The sequence below is a fragment of the Hyaena hyaena genome, unplaced genomic scaffold, assembly GCF_003009895.1.
Source record: "Hyaena hyaena isolate Hyena2069 unplaced genomic scaffold, ASM300989v1 scaffold_332, whole genome shotgun sequence".
NCBI classification, from domain to species: Eukaryota; Metazoa; Chordata; class Mammalia; order Carnivora; family Hyaenidae; genus Hyaena; species Hyaena hyaena.
This window is the reverse complement of record NW_024080964.1, coordinates 512,707-534,016: the sequence shown is the minus strand read 5'-3', so window position 1 is coordinate 534,016 and position 21,310 is coordinate 512,707. Positions and strand designations below refer to the sequence as shown.

General features: G+C 39.6%; 2 protein-coding genes across 5 annotated transcripts in view; one reads left to right on the top strand and one right to left on the bottom strand.

Moving 5' to 3' along the window:
* Positions 1 to 3,785, top strand: part of EML6 (EMAP like 6) — a 159,377-nt gene extending 155,592 nt beyond the window's left edge. The window contains exon 41 of the mRNA XM_039249179.1: positions 1,900 to 3,785. Within this exon, the coding sequence (XP_039105110.1) occupies positions 1,900 to 1,924 (25 nt within the window). The 3' untranslated portion in view covers positions 1,925 to 3,785. The remainder of the gene's footprint in view (positions 1 to 1,899) is intronic.
* Positions 3,786 to 3,979: 194 nt separating this feature from the next.
* The window catches only part of RTN4 (reticulon 4), a 71,998-nt gene continuing 54,667 nt past the window's right edge, over positions 3,980 to 21,310 (bottom strand). For all 4 annotated transcript variants that reach the window (XM_039249208.1, XM_039249209.1, XM_039249210.1 and 1 more), the window contains 6 exons: positions 20,125 to 20,332; positions 15,502 to 15,640; positions 6,387 to 6,456; positions 5,612 to 5,658; positions 5,345 to 5,403; positions 3,980 to 4,975 (listed from right to left, as the gene is read on the bottom strand). In XM_039249208.1, the coding sequence (XP_039105139.1) occupies positions 4,933 to 4,975; positions 5,345 to 5,403; positions 5,612 to 5,658; positions 6,387 to 6,456; positions 15,502 to 15,640; positions 20,125 to 20,332 (566 nt within the window). In that variant the 3' untranslated portion in view covers positions 3,980 to 4,932. The remainder of the gene's footprint in view (positions 4,976 to 5,344; positions 5,404 to 5,611; positions 5,659 to 6,386; positions 6,457 to 15,501; positions 15,641 to 20,124; positions 20,333 to 21,310) is intronic.

The window sequence follows — 21,310 nt, the reverse complement described above, 5'->3', positions numbered from 1 at the left end:
ACTCATAACTTCCAACTCATCACCAGAGTTCTTAAGATGGGTGATTAGGGGCGCCTGGGTGACTCAGTTGAGCCTCGTTAAATGTCCAACTACAGATTCTGCCTCCGGTCATGATCTTACACGTTGTGAGATCAAGCCCCCGTTGGGTTACACGTGGAGCGTGGGGCCTACTTAAGATTCTCTCACTCCCTCTACCCCTCCCCTGATCATGGACACTCGCATGTGCTCTCAAAAAAACTTTTAAAAAAATTAAGCCTCAGTCCCCATGAGACGCAATAAGGGTGTTACCCGATTTTACATGAGCTCAGGTGAGAAGTGAAGCCATTTGGCCCAGTGCTAGTCAGTAGCAGGAGATCCTCAGCCAGCCATTTGGACTGGGCTGCTTTTAACCTTAACTGCTGCTGAGTGTTAAACAGGCACATGTTCCGTGTGCGGTGGGCCTGCCCTTCCGGTGATTCGGAAGGACCCTTACCAGCCTGCTCCAGAGATGGCCTCAGCCTCTTCAGCAATTCCAAGGCCACTTCCTCCCTCCAAGGGCATTCCTTATTTGAATTGTGGAGAAACAGGACAAGGTCATTCCGAAATCTCTCATTCTCCACCTCTAATGCAGTTGAAGGGCTTTATTGCAACATGAATATGGGTTTCTATTCAGCCCAACCAAACCTTGGGGGGGGGGGGTGGATAAGGAAGTGTAGCAATCTGAATATATATTTATTTTTGAGGTTTGTCTATTATTTATTGAGAGAGAGAGAGAGAGAGAGAGAGAGAGAAAGAGAGCATGGAAGGGACAAAGAGGAGAGGGGGGAGAGTGGGAGAGAATCCCAAGCAGACTCCGTCCACACTGTCAGCGCAGAGAAGTCTGAGGTGGAGCTCGAACTCACGAGCTGGAAGTTCATGACCTGAGCCAAAATCAAAGAGTCAGGCCCTTAACTGAGCCACCCAGGTGCCCCCAGATATTTTTAGTGGTCTGAGAGAGGTTGTGGAAAAGGCGCCTGCAGAGAATGTCAACCCACTTCCTATCCAAACGCACAATGTAGAAAATGGCCCAAGATGCTGAGAGCCTGCGGGAGAGCACGAGCTCGTCTGCTGTGCCAGCAGCGGCTGGCGCTTAGAGGCCTGGAGATAACACTGCCAGCAGCCCCCTGTGGAGTGGAAACACCCATTGAAAGCAGCACCCGCCAGACTGTGAACAAGCTGGCAGCAAGTGACATAAGTGAAGTGGGATCTGAGGTGACTTTTGATTACGATAAAAGGCTTAGAAGTAACCTTTAAAATGCAGGGTCCTGGGCCTTTATAGTCCTGGGAGCATATTCTGACCCCTGGCTCTATGTTGAACACTAGAAAGGGTTCTCCTGCTCAAGTGGAGTTGATAAAACCTTTTCAGTAGCAACAGGAGAGAGAGCGTGAAGTCAAATTGCCAAAAGCCCTTACATTCAGCACCTCGGGCTGCTGAGACAGCCAGAGAAAACAGAAAGCAGAGCTTTTTAAAAAAGCAATAGATCTTTATTAGTTTTTAATGTTTATTTTTGAGAGAGAGAGAGAGAGAGAGCGCGCACGAGCAAGCACGAGTAGGGAAGGGGCAGACAGAGATCGGAAGCAGGCTCCAGGCTCTGAGCTGTCGGCACAGAGCCCGATATGGAGCCTGAACCCACGAACCGTGAGATCATGACCTGAGCCGAAGTCGGACGCTTGACCGACTGAGCCACCCAGGTGCCCATGAAAAACAAGCACTAGATCTTTAATTGGTGGCAAGATCCCCGGCTTGCCTTTAGAAGTTGAAATGTCCAGTGCGCGTCACCGGAGCCGCACTCGGGGGCACTTGGGAAGATTGTTTTTTTGTCACTTGACAAAATTAGGATGCCCGGCCATGCACGGTGACTGTCCGATCTGCCTTTTCAGTGTGTTTGTGTGGCGATGTCTGTGAGTGCCGGAACCCTCTTTACTGCTGCTGCTGCTGCGACGCCCAGCTACCGCAGGGGCAGGGACGGGCCCCTGGTCGCCACCAGCTGCTGGGAAAGGCCTACGCTGCGGGCCGCACAGGTTCCAAGTGCTAGTGAAGTGGGGTGACTGCTCCCAGACTCTGGAATCTCCAAAACTGTGATGCCAAGAAGGTCAGTTCTAAAATGTTGAGAGTGCGCGCCTCTGTTCCTGAGACTGTACTCACCACACTGACAAAAGACCCTGCTGACGTAGCCCACCGACAAAATTTAAAGCCTCAGTTACCCTGACCAATATGTAGCTTTTAATTTGCATCAAAACTTTTACAAAAGATGTTTTGCTATTAAGTTTCTATATACTTTAAAAAATGTTCATTTTTACAAATGAGTTGAACAGGATAGCTTAATTTAGATGCGCCGAAGCACTAGGAATACTGACAGCCTCAGTTCTCCACATTAAGCTTTCAAAACCAAATGAGCCATGTACAAACAAGTTGAGAAACTTAATTTTTTAATGTTTCATTTGCAGAGTTTTATATCCATTAAGTGCCTTTGAAAGTCTCCAGTTGTGTGGGCTGCTGTCTCACCTCCCACAAATTATCTCCTTTCTACATATGGTGCTAAAAACTTCAAAACTGAGGAGGGCTACAGGACCCTTAACAGATTCCTGGTCTGTCACCCCATGTCATGTGTTTTTGTCACGGCTTCCTAAATGGAAGACATCAGTTACCTGCTTGGGAAGTAGTGGCAGGTGAGCAGCAAAGAGAATTAAATTCAGGAGGGAGTGGGTAGAAATGGGCTTTCACTGTTTAGTGCCAAACTTACAAAATCCAAAATAGAAGTTAAAGAAACCTCTACTGCAAAATAGGAAAGGGAAAGAAAACAAAAGCTCAAGTGGGCCTAGGGTGAATGAACTCTTAATCCTGAAATGGTAATAAACGGCAGTGACCCGAGGCCGACCTGGGTCTGCCACCCCTGAGTGGGGCTGACTTGACCCCACGATTTGTTCAGGTGAACTGATCTAGGTCAAGTCCGCATAAAAAGAAAAAAATCTTGGGAGAACAAATTCTAAGCCCAAGCAATACTTGATAAGATTATTCAAACAACAACAGGCTGGCTTAGAGTTCCTCAGAGCTGGCTGGCTGACAGAATGTGACCTGGACAGTATTAACCAGAAGACATCCCTGACCCGCCTCACTCCTCCTTCCCACTGGGCTCACCCGCTAACTCCAGGAGGGGCTGACAGCACACAGCACGAGGAGGCCGGTGAGGGCCTGGGGATCCTGAGCACACACGCACCCGTCAGTCCTTCCCATCAGTGAACCAAAATTCTGGGTCTTGAGTTACTTGCCAGTCACAGTTTAGTTTAGCAAAAGGTGAAATGAAGCATTTTCAATTAAATAGATTAATAACATTTACCCCAGAAGTGCTTCAGCATTCTAAATGGATTAGATCACCCATGAAGCTATTTTTATATGCCAAGTTATGAATGCCTTACATTAATCCCCTCTGATAGGCCGTCAGGTCCCCAGTTAGAGCCCCTGTGCAGTCCTGATTCTGTTTTCTGTAACCATGTAACTGGTGATGCTGAGTGATGACCACGTCTGCCTATACTGTACCACCGACCTTTCATAATAATCAGATCTTGCATTGAAATAACCATGTGGAAGAAGAAGTTGATCAATGAGGAGATGTACAACTATATTATTTAAAGAGCAATAGTGTCTGTGTCAAGAGAACTTCTTAAATCTTATTTGTAAACATTTCTATGGTATGATTTTATGTATGTTCATAAATCCTGCACTGTGTTCTATATGTTAAAATATTGGTGCATGAATTTATTTTCAATTAGCAAAGTATAAAAAATACATAATTTGAAAACAAACATTTTCGTATGTGTCAAATAACTTCGATTACGTAAACACAGCTGCACTATGCACTGGAAAGCTTTCTACAAGTACAAGCTACTGCTCACTAGTTGAAGCAAAGTCTACTGTGTGTATAATAATCTGGTGTAGTTTCACGGAGCCAAATACCAAACATATTTTGTCTATAAGCTTTATTGATACTTTGCTTTTACAGTTCACAATGCATTCCACAGATTCAGTACAGCTTAAACCACAAATGTATAAATCTTCATTTCATAATTTTTTGCATAACAAGGTTTGATATTTGCAAACAACGTTTTTGGAAGCATTAGATTCAGTCCATAGATTCAGAGTCTGTGACAAAATGAACTACAGTAAGTCTGTGCAATGAAGTTTATGCTGAGGAGTTCTATGTGCATGGCATCGTTTCATGTTGAAAACAGATGGTAGTGCTCTTAGAAATAGATTTTCTTTTTCTAGCTTATGTGCTTTGGAACTACACACGTATAACCAATGACTCTCTGAAGTATCAAGCACTGTGGGGTAGCCGGAAGGTAAAGGTCTAAGCTTTGTGAAACACTATATATAGATATATATATAATCTATATTTACTTATATTGGCAATTAATATAACAGTAAAATTCACAATACACCTAGAACATACCAGAAAGGCAAGCTTTTCACTCCTGCTTTCGTGGTATGATCTCATCTAAACATTTCATTTCAGAAAATCTGCATCAATCTACACAGACCATACACAGTGCACAAACTGTGAAAAGGATTATTTTTTTTCAGCTTCACTTTCTCTGCAATTCCCAAAAAACAGCAAGACTACCTGCAACAAAGTGTAATATACAGCTTTCTCAGATCTTTTTTTATTCACCAGTGCCTCGTATCGGAAAAACAAATATGATTACGGTTTAAATCCATACGTAGCAGCTTACAATACTTAAGATGATGAACACATGGCAGTCAAGACAGGTAATTTTCCTCAGACACCGCATCGCTAAAAATAAAGATCTGTGAAACTGCAATGTCAAGGTTTCCTTCTTCCCTGACCCTCCCCCATGTAATCAAATGAATATCCCCTTTTAAAGATAAACTATTGTTAATGATCTCTGGCTTTTTCATTCAGCCTTGCGCTTCAATCCAGGGATTTTCGCTTGGATTCTACAAATGAAAAGGTTGGAACAAAAGGTCAATGTAAATATTTTAAATGTTAAGTGTTTTAAAACCCTAACCTTCAAGAACTACTTGTGTTATTGCTCAGCTTGTACCAGAAATGAAATCCTAAGGCTGTCACACTACAAGCTGTAACAAGGCCACCTTGCCTCATGAATAAGGGTCAACAAAGCCTTAAATACAACAAACATAGAAATCAGTGATTCCAAATGTAGAGAAAAATCTCATGGCAATACTGTCGCACTTTTTAAGTGTGATTGAGATTTGCTACCCGTTACGCCTATAAGACGAAAATATATTTTGTTCTCAAAGTCCAGTGCACCTTGTCTTCAGTAAAAGAGAAAGAAGAGTACTTACTTCGCCATAGCGTCTTTAACATTCTTGTTTGCAAGTCCTAGATAATGATCTATCTGCGCCTACAAGAGAGGTATAAAGGAGTTACTAGAAAACTAACATTGCTAGAGTCTTATTAACGATTACTATGTTCCGGCAAATTAAGGGCTTAATAAAGGCTTAAGAAACCATATTTTTCATATTTATAAGGCTATGGAAACTGGCACTAATATGTCTATTTGAGGTGAAACAGTGAGATTTGCATCCTGAAATCGACATTTAAGAAATTACCTGATGCCGTTCATAAATAACAGGAACGCTGAAGAGTGAAATCAGGGCTGAAAAAGAAACACACAGCCTTTAACACAGACTGAGATGGTTTAGGGAACAAACACCGAAAACGGTAAACTCTGAAGAGAGCTAGCCAGTGCTCCTTATGGATGGATGAACACACAAGGGTCTCCTGGAGGCACCTGCTGGGGGGGGGGGGGGGGGGGGGGGGGGGGGGGGCACTCCAGGGCAGTGAAGAGCTGGCCGAGGGATGCTGCAGGAACTGTCCCTAGCTTAAAATCACGTCACACAGACCTTTTTAAAATACAGGCATCCCAACAGGCATCCCAGGTTAGTGTGACTTAGGACTGCCCCGTCAGATGAGGCCAGCCCGCATCTGGTTTATCACTACTAACAGGAGCATTCTTCAGGAACTGAAGTAGCAATTCAATAAATAATGTCAGTATCAGCAATTTATTTAAGGAGATCACAACCTCAAATATATATCCTGTCTTCCGCACAACATAAGAATTTTCTCCACTAAAATGTCTCTTGGGGCACCTGGGTGGCTCAGTCAGTTCAAGTATCCGACTTCGGCTCAGGTCATGATCTCACAGCTTGTGAGTTTGAGCCCTACACTGAGTGTTGACAGCTCAGAGACTGCTTCAGATCTGTCTCCCACTCTCTCACCCCCAAAATAAAGATTAAAAAAAAAAAAATCCTTTAAAATGTCTCTAAGCTCCTGTACACAATCATCTTTTATTGTACAGTTTTTCATTCAATTTTGTAGACTTACCCAAAATCAGTAGTGTCAGACCATTGAACAAGGCACCAACATAGGTAAATACCCACATCAACACTGCAAACTGTAAGAAAATAACATTAGCTTATTAAAAACACAATTCACACAAAGTTGAAGCTTTCAAATAAAAGCATCCCATCTAAATGCCAACGTACTAGAGACATAATTGTTGGACACTTGGTACATATGGACATTTCACCTCGAAATCATCAGACTCAAATCAAAATTTCAGATCCTAATTAAAGTAGATTTGATTCATTTTGTCTGGACTACGCTACCAAGTAGTTGATTCAATTTTTGTTGAGATCAGAAAATATGCCAAAGGTAAACCCTCCTCCTTCAACTCAAGTAGCATTTTGCTTTCACATGGGAAGCCTGAAAAGGGATGAGAATTTGCTATTAAACCTGATTTTAAAGCACAAACAAGTACTTCAAGATCCACATGAGCTGAATAATTCAGACATTAAGATCTCAGACATCTGGATAAGTAACAATGAGGCAGGAGAACTTATGAGCGAGAACGGGTTTCAGGTATCAAAATCACCACCTCTAGCATTTTATAAAGGAACAGAAGCATTGGCTGCCGAGTGATACGTGTTTAAACAGCCAGAGTTAACCCTGGGGATAAGGATGCCTCAAACTTGTATATCTGTTAATAAAACTATTAGTATTCTTTTGGTCACTGCTTTATTTATTTAACAAACACCAATATAGTCTTTACTATATCAGTGCCAGGCACAGTTTAAAATGCTTTACAAACATCAACTCATTTATTCCTCTTAACAACTTGATGAGGCGGGTGCTATTATTACCACAGCAGATGCAGATAACTCAAGAATAGAGAGGTTTAATACCTTGCTCAGGGTCAGATTTCACTGTCCCCTTTACGGGTGGGGGACTACAGAAAACTAACTAAATTCTCCGACTTCAGAACTCATGGTCTTAAAATCTAGGTGTTTGTTTTTTTAATCATCAAATAAAACAGTTCAGGAAAGGCTTTTTTTTTTTTCTAAAAAGGGATTTCATTTTGAGAAGTCCTTTATTTCCTCTTCATACTTTATACATGAAAGTCTGAACAAGAGGATTTCAGAGTTTCCTTCCTATTCTAAAATTTGGTGATGTCGTATAGTATGGACTCAATGACACGTTAGAAGCAGTTCTTGGAAGACTTAAAAACACAAAGTCAGTCTGGAGTTTTTTATTAATCAGTAATCCCTTTGCTTTCTGTTAAAAGCCTTCATGTGTCTGGCATTAGCTCTGCCCTAGTCAGTACGTAGCACAGCATGATGCCACCGTCTACAGTGATGAGTTAGGGTCATAAAACACAGTATAAGAGAAACAGGGGGAGGGGCCAGCCGTCCATCTCCTAGAACAGGGATCAGCACACCTTTCCTTTTAAGTAATAAGCATGTTTGCTTTTACAAAGGGGAGGGTTTGCTTTTTATAGGGGGTCTTTCACATACTCATCGAATGCGGTCTCTGAATATTTTTGGAATATTATCCTTTAAAAAACATAAAAACCATTCTTAGCTCTCAGGCTATATCAAAACCCGCCATGGGCCAGACAGTAGTTTGCAGACTCTTAGAACTAAAGCAGATCTTCCTCCAGATATTCATTCATTCAACAAAATCTGATCGCCTCCTAGGAGCTGAGTACCACGCAGTAATCAAGGTGTTGAAACGCACATTTACTGCAAGTTAGGAACACAGTTTGGATTCCTCCATCAACTTCAGTTCTACAAACAGCAACACTCTGGTTACCCCTACAACTGAATTTAATGTTCAAGTAACCATACGTCAAGCATTCTTGATACCTGCCAACTGAAAATCAAAAATTAAATGCTGCCCCGGTCTTAGCAAGTGCCATGGCAGAAAAGTCTGCAGCAATGACTCCAGTTAGCAAGACTTTTTCCATACAGACTCCTACTGCAGAAGCTAATTTTAATTTCTGCACTTAAGCAAGGTTGCTACAGAACATTTTCATGTTTTCATCCATCACTATCCCCAAGTCTAAAAGGGAAAAGCATCAATCTTCCACATTTTAGAAGAAACTGCTTTAGCAGTAAAGACACCTCTGTCATGAAGGAATTCAGATACACACACAAGCTAAAAATAAGTCCTAATTTGGTCATTAAGTCACCCGCAAGGCTGCACTCCCAACTCCACAAGGAGAGAAGCCCAACACTTCACACCTAGGCTATCTAAGGGACTCAAATGTCATTGGACTTGCTTCTTGCGGGACAGTCTTCCTAAAAGCCACATTACCCAAAGGCAAAGAAAAGAAGAGAGAACTTAATATCTGTGGGACCAGACAGGTAACCAAAAGGCACGAAGAAGCCTGGCTAAGGACTGAGGCCAACAGACATACGTACACATTCTCTCAAGGAGGCACGTACAACCCGGCTCAACAGAAAGATGCTGTGCACGTACGTCAGGGGAATGTTGCCCAAATTTCCCATTTTAAGAGAGAAACCAGAAATTCATTTTTATGTATCATAGAATTGTTAAATATTGCAAGTAAGGTTGGAGAAAAGTTTGAACCTCAGGGACTCCAAACAAAAAGGCTAAGTAAGGTTTTCTAGAGAATACATCATCTGAAGAGAAAGGAATGGTAGTTAAGGACATGCATCCAGCAACTGCACAATTACTGGAACTGTTATATAATGAAAGAACTAACATTTTTTTTCTGCAAATATATTAGGTCAGTTAGTCTCATCATCATGCCAAAAGTTAAGTGCTATTATAATCACCGCACAAGAACATACCAAGACAAAGAACAATGAAGTTAAGTTGCCAGACCAGAGGTCACAGTGATCTAAGGTTTATCTGATTCCAGAATCTATTTGCTGTGCTACACTGTAAAATCACCTACAGAGGAAACACTATTAATGGAAATTTCTCACAAATGTGCATAATCTGCTGTCATAAAGGGGCAGAGAACAAGTCCATAAATACTTTAAAGACACAAAGAGGCGGCACCCGGTTGGCTCAGATGGTTGGGTGTCTGTTTCGGCTCAGGTCATGATCTCACAGTTCGTAAGTTCGAGCCCCGTGTCAGGCTCCATATTGGTAGTGTGGAGCCTGCTTGGGATTCTCTCTCTCCCCTCCTCTCTCTCTGTCCCTCCCTCACTTGCTCACGCTCCCTCTCTCCCTCCCTCCGTCTCCCTCTCCCTCTCTCAAAGAAACAAACAGGCAAGTTACATTTTGGACTTACAAAGTCTATGATATTCCATGGCAACTACTTTGCGACATTATAGCTAATGCATATTAACATATAAATCAAAGATAATCTCTCTTTGGGCAGTAATGAGAGGAGAGGAAAGAGGATCAAAGTATAATGAAGGTCTAAGAAATACTTACTCAAAGAGGGCAAGGGCCATGTCTTGTTGGCCTTTTGTTCAGGGGAATGGGGGATTAAATTTAACTGTGCATCAAATACCTCCTTTCAAAGTTCTGCAGATTTTTATCGCATGATGTCTCAACAACTGGGGAGTGGGTAGGCAACATTTTTAGGAAAAATGGAAGAAGGAAGCATAACCGAATTTCAGAATCACTTTGGTAATTCTGACATTTTCAAACTTTTTCTGCAGTTTTAAACTCAGAATTGACTTTTTTTTTTTTTTAACATCTTCAGCCCCATTCACTGGTATCACTCTGATTGCCTACATTTTCCCTAGCCCATTTCCCTTCTAATTTTTCTATGGGCCAGAGAAAGCAGAAACTGTCAAAATGTGTAAATAACTACATAAGAGTCAGAGGACTAAATTTTAAATTTAAGTCAGCTATTTCTGGAGTGCAGACCTTTTTTGGCTCACTTTCAGATTTAATATTCTGGATCATTATGAATGCCTGATGTTCAGGCAACTATAGCTAGAAATTTTCTTACAGTTTTAACATGTATTTTCACTGAAAGTCACAGAACTATTGTCATACAGAATCTAGTCTTTATCACCCAAAGCTTATTACAGAAGGAACCTTTGCCTTATTCTTAGTATCTGGTAAATAACATTATTAGATTTTTTTTCTTGAGATTTGAGGTTTCAAAAGGCAGGATCTCTCTAATGAAACTCGAAAGCTGAACCCAGTGGGGACAGTCACATACCCTTCTTTTACAACAGGCTTGGTGGGGAGCGGCAGGAAGGAGTGGGCGAAAAACAATAGCCTGTTTTTTTGAATGCCACAACTTTTGAAAACGGTGGTTCTCCAGGCAGTATCCCCAGAAAAGTTAAATCACAGTTTTAGGAGCAGGGACTCCCCATTGCCCTCTCCCAGTTCCTGGTTACCAGTAAATATAGCTCCCCAGGTGGTTCCGCTGTGCAGCCAAGACTGAGAACCACTGTTTTAGAATGAACCCAATCAAAGATCCTGTACATATAACAGCACTCACAGAAACAGAATTAAACCTTAACTAGGTGGTCTAAATATGTTCAACTACTTTATACATGCTTTCTGGTAGTCATGGATATTATTTAAAACAAAGTTAACAACTACACTGGGTTAAATAAAATTATCCTGCTCTTTCTGACTCCTCACAGACTAAGGAAGTACACTAGACTCTCTAAGAAAAGGCTATATACACAGCTCTTGCTACTTAATTTTACTAGAGAACATTCCTCCTTTGTTTTCCTTTCTCCTCCCCCCACCTGATGTCTGGCACTCAATAGAACAAACCCACGTTAAGGAATATAACCTTTAAAACAAATCCTGAGGGTTGGACAAAACATTTGGCTAAGGTGTAAAACTAATGTTTCAAACTGACAATTGAAATAAGTTCTACTAAATGGATTTAGAAATACTTCGTTAGTGATCCTGTTATAATCTCCGACTAGAATTAATCCTTTGGGAACTATATTGTTGTTCCATCTGTGGACACGTGAGATCTTCTCTAGGACTCAGAAGCTTGAGGTTCATTGCAAAGGAGCAAAACAAATGGAACTACTGCACAAGAATTTAAAAAGGAGAAATCTGCAAAAACATGTCTATTTGTATCCGTCCCCGTCAACCGACAAAAGGAGTCTTAGGCCAGGCACAAAGATAACCACCATCTCACATCAGGTCTTTTTCAACAGGCCTGATTCCTCATGAACCTGGGGAGTTTTGTTTTTAATCACTTTTGAAAGAATAGGCTCCCCTCTCTCCCTGTCCAAAAAAAAAAAAAAAAAAACCCCAGCAATGAGTAAGGAGACAAAAAAGCTTCACATGCTAAGAATAGTGGCTCTGAAATTTTCTAAGGAAGAAGGAAGGTTTCAAATAGATGTAATGGTAATTGTGACCCAGAATCTAGAAATGTAGATTACATAAATCTGAGGGCACCAAATTTATCAAGGCAGTGAGTTATATAGAAAAACCTCTTTCAAATTTTTGTTTGAAAGCTATTATTTTAAATATGCCACAGAGCTTGATACCATGTGTTATTTTCTATATTTAAGAACGTATCAATGATACACTGCATTTTCTTGAATTTAGGGTGGTATCATTTTCCTAATGAAGAATCATAGAAAATCAAAGCAATTCCAATTAGAAGCTGGTTCCTAGAAGTTTTTTTTTTTATTATTTGTTTATTTTTGAGAAAGAGAGAGAGAGAGAAAGTATGCATGCAAGCAGGGCAAGAGCAGAGAGAGAGAGACAGAGGATCCAAAGTGGGGTCTGTGCTGACACCCAATGCAGGGCTTGAACTCAAGAAGCGTCAGATCATGACCTGAGCTGAAGTCAGATGCTTAACCGACTGAGCCACCCAGGTGCCCCCTGGTACTTCCAAGTTTTTAAAAATTCAGTATTATTTAACAAATTCATCTGGAAACTGGAGAGACCAGGCCTATTTATTAGCAAACTTTCAAAACACTGAAAATCTAAACATAGGAAATAAAATGAATCAGTCTAATAGACCCAACAGATTTCTCCTTTATATTGAAAAAGTTAAAAAAAAAAAAAAAAGAAAACTGAGTGCTTTAGGGAGAGAGAATGGGGCTCTCTACTGGCTGTTGCAGCTAAAAGGCAAGGAGTAATGTAAGGAAAATCATTTTCTACAAAAAAAAAAAAAAAAGGAAACACTCTATATACACAAAAACTGTAGGGACTTAAGAGTGGTAAATGCTGAAGGAACTACCTATAGAAAAGAAATACTAGTATTTTTTATAAAGAGCTAAGAGTATTAAGGTTTCTGTCAGCTTTTTTCAGTAAGAGACATTTGAAGCAAGTATCTATCCTGTGTTTCTAGAGGACCCTTATTCAAGGGAAACAAACAAGACGGAAATCTGTACTACTCAGATACAATGACATTCAGATTTTAACTAAAGGGGGTCAATTTTTAATTTTAATTTTTAATTTTAAAGGGGGTCAAAAGGTAAAAAGAAAAAATTTATTGGCTTTCCAGTTACCCTACACACCCCAGGATAGGAAACAAAAAAGAAAGACAAAGTCACATACATAAAAGTCACTGAAGGCAGAAATTGATCAAGTTTAGTTTCTCTTGCTTATGCTAGCTCCATCATGAATAACATACCTGCTTTAAAAAAACAAACCAACCCAACCACCTAAGGTCATTTTCAAAGGAAATTAAAAATTGAGCTTTAAGAGCAAAATGAAATTCTTCATCTTACAGAAGTAACTTATTCATAAAATTTCCTCATCCTATTTTCAAGTATCTGTGATTTAAAAGGTGTTTAGAGTATTTCATCAGGCCTCCTCGAACATCTGCACGCTCCTCTAGCCTTTGCCAAGTATTTCCACACTGACTGTCTACACCTCGGAATGTATATAGAGGACAATTCAATCTGAAAGAACAGAGTTTTCTTTTGACTAAAGACATGTGGAAACTAAATTAAAATTTCTAAAACCTGGAACATAACAAATTGTTCCCAGATCAATACGTTTTATTTTTAAACAGACTTCTTTAAGAACACCTCTTCTCTCAAGAATAATATTATAGAAACAAAGAGCTGCCTTCGTGGCTAAACCATGCAAACATGAAGGATGACTTTTGGTTTCTATCTGTTGCAATTTCTATTAGCTCTACAAAAACAGTGACTCTCCTCTATCAAGCTTCATGAACTTTTGTTTGACATCACCTCCCACCAGCAATTTTTGACTGCTGAATTCAGAGATGACCCCTTGCTGTTTGAAGCTCTATCACTACTTATCTTCTCAACCAGTTCCCACCCCCAACCACTTCCTCTTAAACCGCACCAGTACCTTTCTCCTCAATGGTTTTTCACACGTTCTACCCCAGCTGTCAAACTATTATATAGCAAATATCACTTCAATGAATAGGATCTGGCTTTTTGTGGCACCCATATGTACAAGGTTCTTTTTTTTTTTTTTTATGTTTTTTTTTTTATTTATTTCTAGGAGAGAGAGAGAGACAGCGTGAGCAGGGGAGGGTCAGAGAGAGGGAGACACAGACTCTGAAATAGGCTCCAGGCTCTGAGCTGGCAGTCAGCAGAGCCTGACGCGGGGCTCGAACCCACGAACCGCGAGATCATGACCTAAGCGAAAGTCGGACGCTTAACCGACTAAGCCACCCAGGCACCTCCCATATGTACAAGGTTCTATTCCATTTACTCCAAAGGATTTTGTTATTTGTTCCCTTTGAAAGTAATTAATCAAACATCCCAAATAACACAACCGTGATAGTTTTATTTACAGACTGACATCAGAGGATTTCAAAGCACTACTGCATAATGTCACTAAATGCAAGCACTCTATATATACAAAAAAGTTATTAATAAGAAGAAACTAAATGACTTTTCCATTAATGCTATTAGTAAGTAACTGAGATTCCCAGGCCTAAGCTGAAGGACACAACTGAAAACAATATTCATCTACTGGCTTTTTAAGGCTAAGATGTTTGTTAAAAGCACTAAGCATTTAAACCTATTCTAACCAGTTCAGAAATCACTTCATTGAGTCAAAAGGCCCAATCATGGTATTGCTATGATATCCGTGGTCCGCATGATAAATTGCTAACTGGTACATATCTCTCTCCAAAGAAAAATTATGAATAGTACCATAGTACATTTCTACCAAGGCTTAGACTGGAAATGAGCCTCTCTTAAGCATGACTACAGACAATAACAGAAAACACGAATGGTAAAAGTTCTATGTAAAGAACTAAAGTCCCAGTGCTTGGAGCTCATGTTACAAGCTGATTTAGTGCTTGTTTGAGTCAATGAACCCCACGAAAGCTTATTTGCAAGGTGAGACTCTAACAACTGCTCTAGCAAAATTCGAAAACTGAGGAAAAGACTTCCCAATAATTACTAACTGAAGATTAGTTGAGGTGTTCCAACTATCAGAACTTTTCCAGAATAAACATTTCAGGAAAGAGTCCAAGATACGAAATAACTTATGTGTGTATATGAACCAAACTAAGAAATTAAGTGCTAGACTACAACAGAAAGGCAGAGATTAAATCATATCCTGGTATCAAATCCATTTAATCTTCATTCCTACAGTGAAAATTCCCTTTAATGTTCTCACTTTTTCTTTTTTTAGTATTTATGTATTATTGAGAGACAGAGAGAGACAGAGCACGAGACGGGGAGGGACTGAGAGCGGGGGAGACACAGAATCCGAAGCAGGCTCCAGGCTGAGCTGTCAGCACAGAGCACGAGATGCGGCTCGAACCCACAAATAGTGAGATCATGACCTGAGCCGAAGTCGGATGCTTAACTGACTGAGCCACCCAGGTGCCCCTCATTTTTTTTGTTGCATTTTTTAAATTTAGTTTATTTTAATTCCAGTATAGTTAACACGCACTGTTATGTTAGTTTCAGGTGCACAGTACAGTGTTTCAACAATTCTATACATTACTCAGTGCTCATCATAAGTGTATAATTTTCTCACTTCTCATCTGTATCATCTCCAAAAGTATGAATTTCTAACTTATTTTCCTTCAAAAAGGCATAGTACTTTCCTCCATCCCAAATACTTGATTGGATTCTGATTTATGACAGAAGTTTATAGTACATCTTTGCTATTTGATTTCACCACATCTTTGGTTTCACTACATCTTTGTCATTTACTTTAATATGGAAAAGTAGAATTTTACACTCCACTCTTTTGGTATTGAATTCTAAGTATGTCAAAAATGAAAAGCAAGTAAACTTACCTTCAGAGAATCAACTAAATCATCAACTAAAAAGAGGCGTCTCAGTTCTTTTATCGTGCAGTTCACATGACCAAGAGCGGAATTACTGTATTTCTGAACCAACTCCTCAGAGATAGCGACTTCAGATTCCAAATATGCCCTGGAAAATAAAAACACATCCTGTCACTGATCAGAATGATTTTCTCTGGATGTCTGTCAATCAGTAATTACACATATGTAAAAGAAGACATTAACAAAATATTTTACTATAAAAATCTACTGTTTCCAAATTAAGCACAATGTAAAAATTCACCAAGCAATGGGTATCTGACATGCGCGCTGTCAGCTGATGAGCAGAGATAAAAGCATTTGTTTTGAAGTCAGACTGATCTGGACTTGAATCTTAAGCTCTGCCACTTACTTGTCTGTGTCACTTTGGAAAATTACTATCCTGAGGAGTCACTGAGTAAAGTACTCCACAAGCAAGCACAATGAAGCACTCAATAAATGGTACCTATCATTAGGGACTTGGTTTTTTCTTCAAGTTGACATTATGCTATGTCTTTAGGTTTTCCTAACAAAGGTCCTATCTGTTCCCAAATACTACACTCTCTCAGCATAACTTTTAGGGGAAACTGCCCAATATGTCATGGCCCAGACTGTGAAATGGCTGCCAAAAGTATAGTGCTAACGCTAGTCAAATGTAACAGTTACTGCCGTATGAGATGCCCTCACCTATACTAAGATAGCTGGAATTGTTACAGTTAAGAAGAGAACTGTAATGAAGAAGAAAAGTCATCTGCAGGAATGCCAGGAACTGTTTCATTAGTGATGGTTTCTAAGAAGCCATTTGATCTTGGCAGTGTAGAACCAACTCCGAAATGCTAAGCATTCTTTTCTATCTGTCAGAAATAGCTACTTATACCCCAGTCTCTCCTCATCACTCCCTCATGTCTATGGACACTAGCTACTCACCCTAGAAACAACAGTCTTCTGATTAACTCCTTATCCTATAGTTTCCTTCTGCAGGATGTCCCAACTAGGTCTCTTCATTTTTATCCATGATGCTGGCACTCTAGTTCAAGTGGTCATTTATTTACAACTGGGACATTCTGTCTGTCTCCAAACCAATCTCTGTCTGCATCCTAATCCATTCCTTCAGCCAATGCCAGATCAGTTTTATTTGAGCCATCCTAAATAGTGCTATTTAGATTGACCTCAGTAGAAGTTAGGACACCTGCTACTATCTAGATAAGGTGAGTCCCGCTTGAAAATTCAAGGAAAGACCTTCTTAAATCTCTTCAGGCTCAAACATTTTGTGATTCTATGGCTCCAACTTTTCAACCAGAGCCCTCCTCGGCCTTTCCAACCTGATTTCTCACTACTCACTATGATGCCGCCAAATATGAGCCATTCATCTTTTTTTTTTTTTTTTACATCTTACGCCTTTGTTCATCATACTGTTTTCCCATTCCACGCTGCTCGCCTCTCACTTCTAATAATAGCATATCCAGTCAGTTAGCCTGTCTCAAATCCCAAACACACACGAAGCCTCTGTGGCTCTTTCTGCTCTAAGACACTATTATGCAATTCTAATGCACTCTTTTGTAGCTTTCTTTTGTAGCAGTATTATAGTCCCTATCGGCCATACCCAGCCCTGGGCCTGGGTATTACTTATATATTTTCCCTACTAAAGTATTATTAAGAACCAGGAATATATCTTTATTATAATGGCATAGCACTCAGATAACTGTTGCTGATTAACCAGCAAGTATCAAGTTGTTATTATCAAGTTAAAAATTACCAACGATTCACATCTACCCTTCAATCAGCAGTAATTTTTTTGTGTAGCTCTGAGAAACACAAAGCAAAAGCAGATATAACTTTAAGTGGGTATTCTGCTTCCTGGTACCACTGCTTTTGTCCTTGCTGAAGACGAGATGCCTGGCAGGCAGGCACAAATGTGAGCCTCTCCACAAATCAAGTCCCATGGATACTGCACGGACGTGACAGTGTAACGCCATGCCAGCACTGGCGGCATCTTGTCCAGGGACCGCAGGTATTAGATATAAGGTGAAGCGTGCCCCTGCTAGCAGTGTGACCGGGAGGACTTGGGAACACTGTCCAACAGGATTAAACTGGCATGTTGGCTCAATTTATCCTGACTATAAAAAAGGCCTCTAAATCAAAAATAAAGTGTTTCTAAGGAAATAAATACGGAAATCACTAGGATTTTTCCCAAAATTATTGTTTAAAGTCAAACAATGTCTGAAATTTATATTGTGTATAATTTAGAAGTTTTGGCTTGATGATGTTCTTATATATTTCAGTATAACTAATTAAAAATCATATTCCTCTATGGCTTTTGGCATGATATGGCTCTGCCATTTTGAAGCTGCAATTTCAAGTTACTGAACTTCAAGTATGTTTCCCTCTCCGTGAAATGAGTAATACCATCTGTCTCACTGAGCTGTTAGGAAAATTCAGTCTGTACATAAACGGCTAGGAACATAAGAACCATTCATAAATGTTGGTCTCTCCCCAAAACTTATGTAGCATCATTATATCATCAATATGAAGACAGCTAGAGAGAAACAAATAACCAGTCTTTACAATAAGCAAAGTAATGGAGATCTCTTCTTGTAAAGTGAGAAAATCAGTTTATGTTTACCCATTAATATCAATTAGATAATGTTCTAGGTAGTTACATTCATGCCCACATAGATATTTGCCTTACCAAGTGGTTTTTTAAATATTCAGAATCCATGAGAAAAAAAATTATGTCCATATACAAAACAATTAGAGAACATTTCAAAGCCATACTTAGTGCAATAGGAAATCAATCCTCAGATCATTTGGACCTAGTGTTAGGGAAGCCTTCTTCAAAAAGTTACATCTTGAAATCAAACGAAGAATCAAATAAAAAACATGAGGTCATCTGAGAAGCTAAAAAGGCAGCATAAATGGGCACAAAACCCTGGAATGGGTACATGAAAGATTAAGATAAAGATATTTATTTGGACTTCATTCTGTAGTGAACAGGGAGCCCATATGCCTAAAAATATGGTAAAAGTGATATTCGAGAAAAATTAATCTGACAACATCCATAAAAGTTGAAGTAAACCCAAGTAACCGGAATGCAATTTGGTAAGAAGTGAAGTCTAGCCAGGGTAGGCACACTTTTTCGTAAGTATTTCAGGCTTTAAAGTCTATATGGTCTCTGTCACAAATAACCTTGCTATTACAGCATGATGAAAACAGCTCAATGACTGAATATGGCTATGTTCTTAATAAACCTTTATTTACAAAAGCAGGCAGCAGACTGGATTTGGCCCATGGCTATAGTTTATGGACTTGTGGTCTACACTGAGGAAACAGGGAGGAAACAACACAACATAGCTATCTTCTTTATGGGAGATGGAAACAAAGATAACATAAAAATTAGGAGCCTGACATGAAGACAACAGTGTTGTGCTGACAGAAATTGACAAGTATGAGAAAAAAGGTTCATTTAAAGACATGATGGGTTAGTGTTGTCAGGGGCTGGGTAGGAAGTGACTGCCAATGGGTACAAAATATCTTTTTGGTGTGATGAGAATATCTAGAATTGGATGGGGATAGTTGTACAATTCTAAGAGCATACTAAAAACCACTGATTTTTATAGTATGTGAATTATATCCCATTTTTTTTAAGTGGGAAAAAAACATAGTCTGAAGTGAGGGCAGAAGACCCTAACTGAGGTATGTCCCATTACCAGTTAGATTTATGATGCTCGAGTGTACTTGTAAAAACAAGGGCAGAAGATGGTAGTTTAGAGACAAGAAGCTGCAATACAGATACTCGCAAAGGGTATTATAAAAGTATGCTTTAAGGAACAAGAAGAGGAAACTAGACAGGGAAGGGATGGTAAGAAAATACATAGGCACAACAAGACAGCATTATATAAAAAGATACACCTACTACTGGAAAGAATGGTATTTCTAATATCAGCATGAAAAGCATGCAATAAAATGTAACTTTCATCAGTCCTAACCATGTTAAAAAGATAGCTTCCAAAGTAAAATTAGGGAAGCAATACCTAGTTCTAATAAATATATATTACTTACACATAGCAGAGTTAAGCGAATGACACATAAACCCAGTTTCTTCCATCATGAGCTCATGAAATGATCTTTTATCTCAAAAATCTCAAAAGCAGATGCTTTTGGAATAGCTCTTAAGCAAAAATCTGCATTTATCTTTTTTTTAACAGTTGATTGTCAAGTTGATTTCCATATAACACCTAGTACTCATCCCCACAAGTGCCCTCCTCCATGCCCATCACCCCCTTCCCCTCCCTCCCACCCCCATTTGCCCTCAGTTTGTTCTCGGCATTCAAGAGTCTCTCATGGTTTACCTCCCTCCCTCTCCCCAACTATGTTTCCCCTTCTTCTCCCCCATGGTCCTCTGTTAAGTTCCTCCTATATGTTCACACATATGGTATCTGTCCTTCTTGCCTGACTTATTTCACTCAGCATTAACACCCTCTGCAATTATCTTTAAACATTAAAAATGCATGCCTGTAACAATACAGATAATAAAGTCTCAAAACTAATCCTATTTACAGTGTTGCCAATGGGTGCCTTGTTTTCCAGACATCTCACCTGAATGGGTGGCCTTCATCTGATTTCTGGATAGCTTGGATCACACCCTTATATATCCTAAAGCTGATAGTCACAGAGAGCAGGGCCAAGACAATGTAGGCCGTTACACTCACAATGCTGAATACTGTCAATGAAAGCAGCAGGAATAAGCTGGCACCAAACACTACTCCAGTCTTCTTTATGTCTCTCCAGTAGAGGAGGTCAACAACTAGAAATTTAAAAAGAAGAAATCTGAAATTAGAACATTATTTTATCCATTTGGATTTGGCACATTTATATTTGCTCCACCTATAAAAATAAAAAGGTCTCTAAAGTACAACCAAAACCTAAAGTGCTAAAGAAAAATGAACTTTGTAAGCTGCATTTTAAACCCATCGAAATTGTAAACTAGAATCATACCTATATCGCTTTCTATTTACCATAAAATTTTCTCATGCAACTTTCTCCCTCGTGTCCAAACCAGCCTGGCTAGACATGACTGTTCCGTTCTCAAGCCTAGTATTGCAGACTTCAAATCCAAAAACACCGGCTCTTAAAAACCATCTTGAGGGCTTTCAAAGTTTGTTCAATGCAGGATACAAATATAGCTAATAGGAAAAAATTTTAACATACACTCACTAAAATAATAGATACTTCAGTGATGTAAAACCATAGTTGAAAAACCACTAACTCAAAAAATATTAAGAAATTAAAACTATGAAAAACTACACACAGGAGTTCTAACGGTCTGCTTTTTAAGAAATCTCTCTTTGAGGGGCACCTGGGTGGCTCAGTTGTTTAAGTGTCCAACTTCATTTCAGGTCATGTTCCCGCAGCTATGAGTTTGAGCCCTGGGTCAGGCTCTGAGCTGTCAGCACAGCTACTTAAGAGCTTACTTGGGATTCTGTGTCTCCCTCTCTCTCTGCTCCTCCCCTGCTCGCTCTATGTCTGTCTCTCTCTCTCTCTCAAAAATAAGCAAACTTTAAAAAAACGGAATCTCTCTTTGGGAGACGTAATAAAAATCGTAACCTAACCTGGCTATCATTAAAACAAAAATTTCCTACAAAACCCTACAGACAAAGGGAAACAGTTTTTGGATTACCTGAAAAGCTATTTACTTCTCTTTGAGCATAGATAACTATAATGCCATAAAAATTTAGGTGTCAAAGAAGAAGAGAAAAACTAAATGCACTACACTGTTATATAA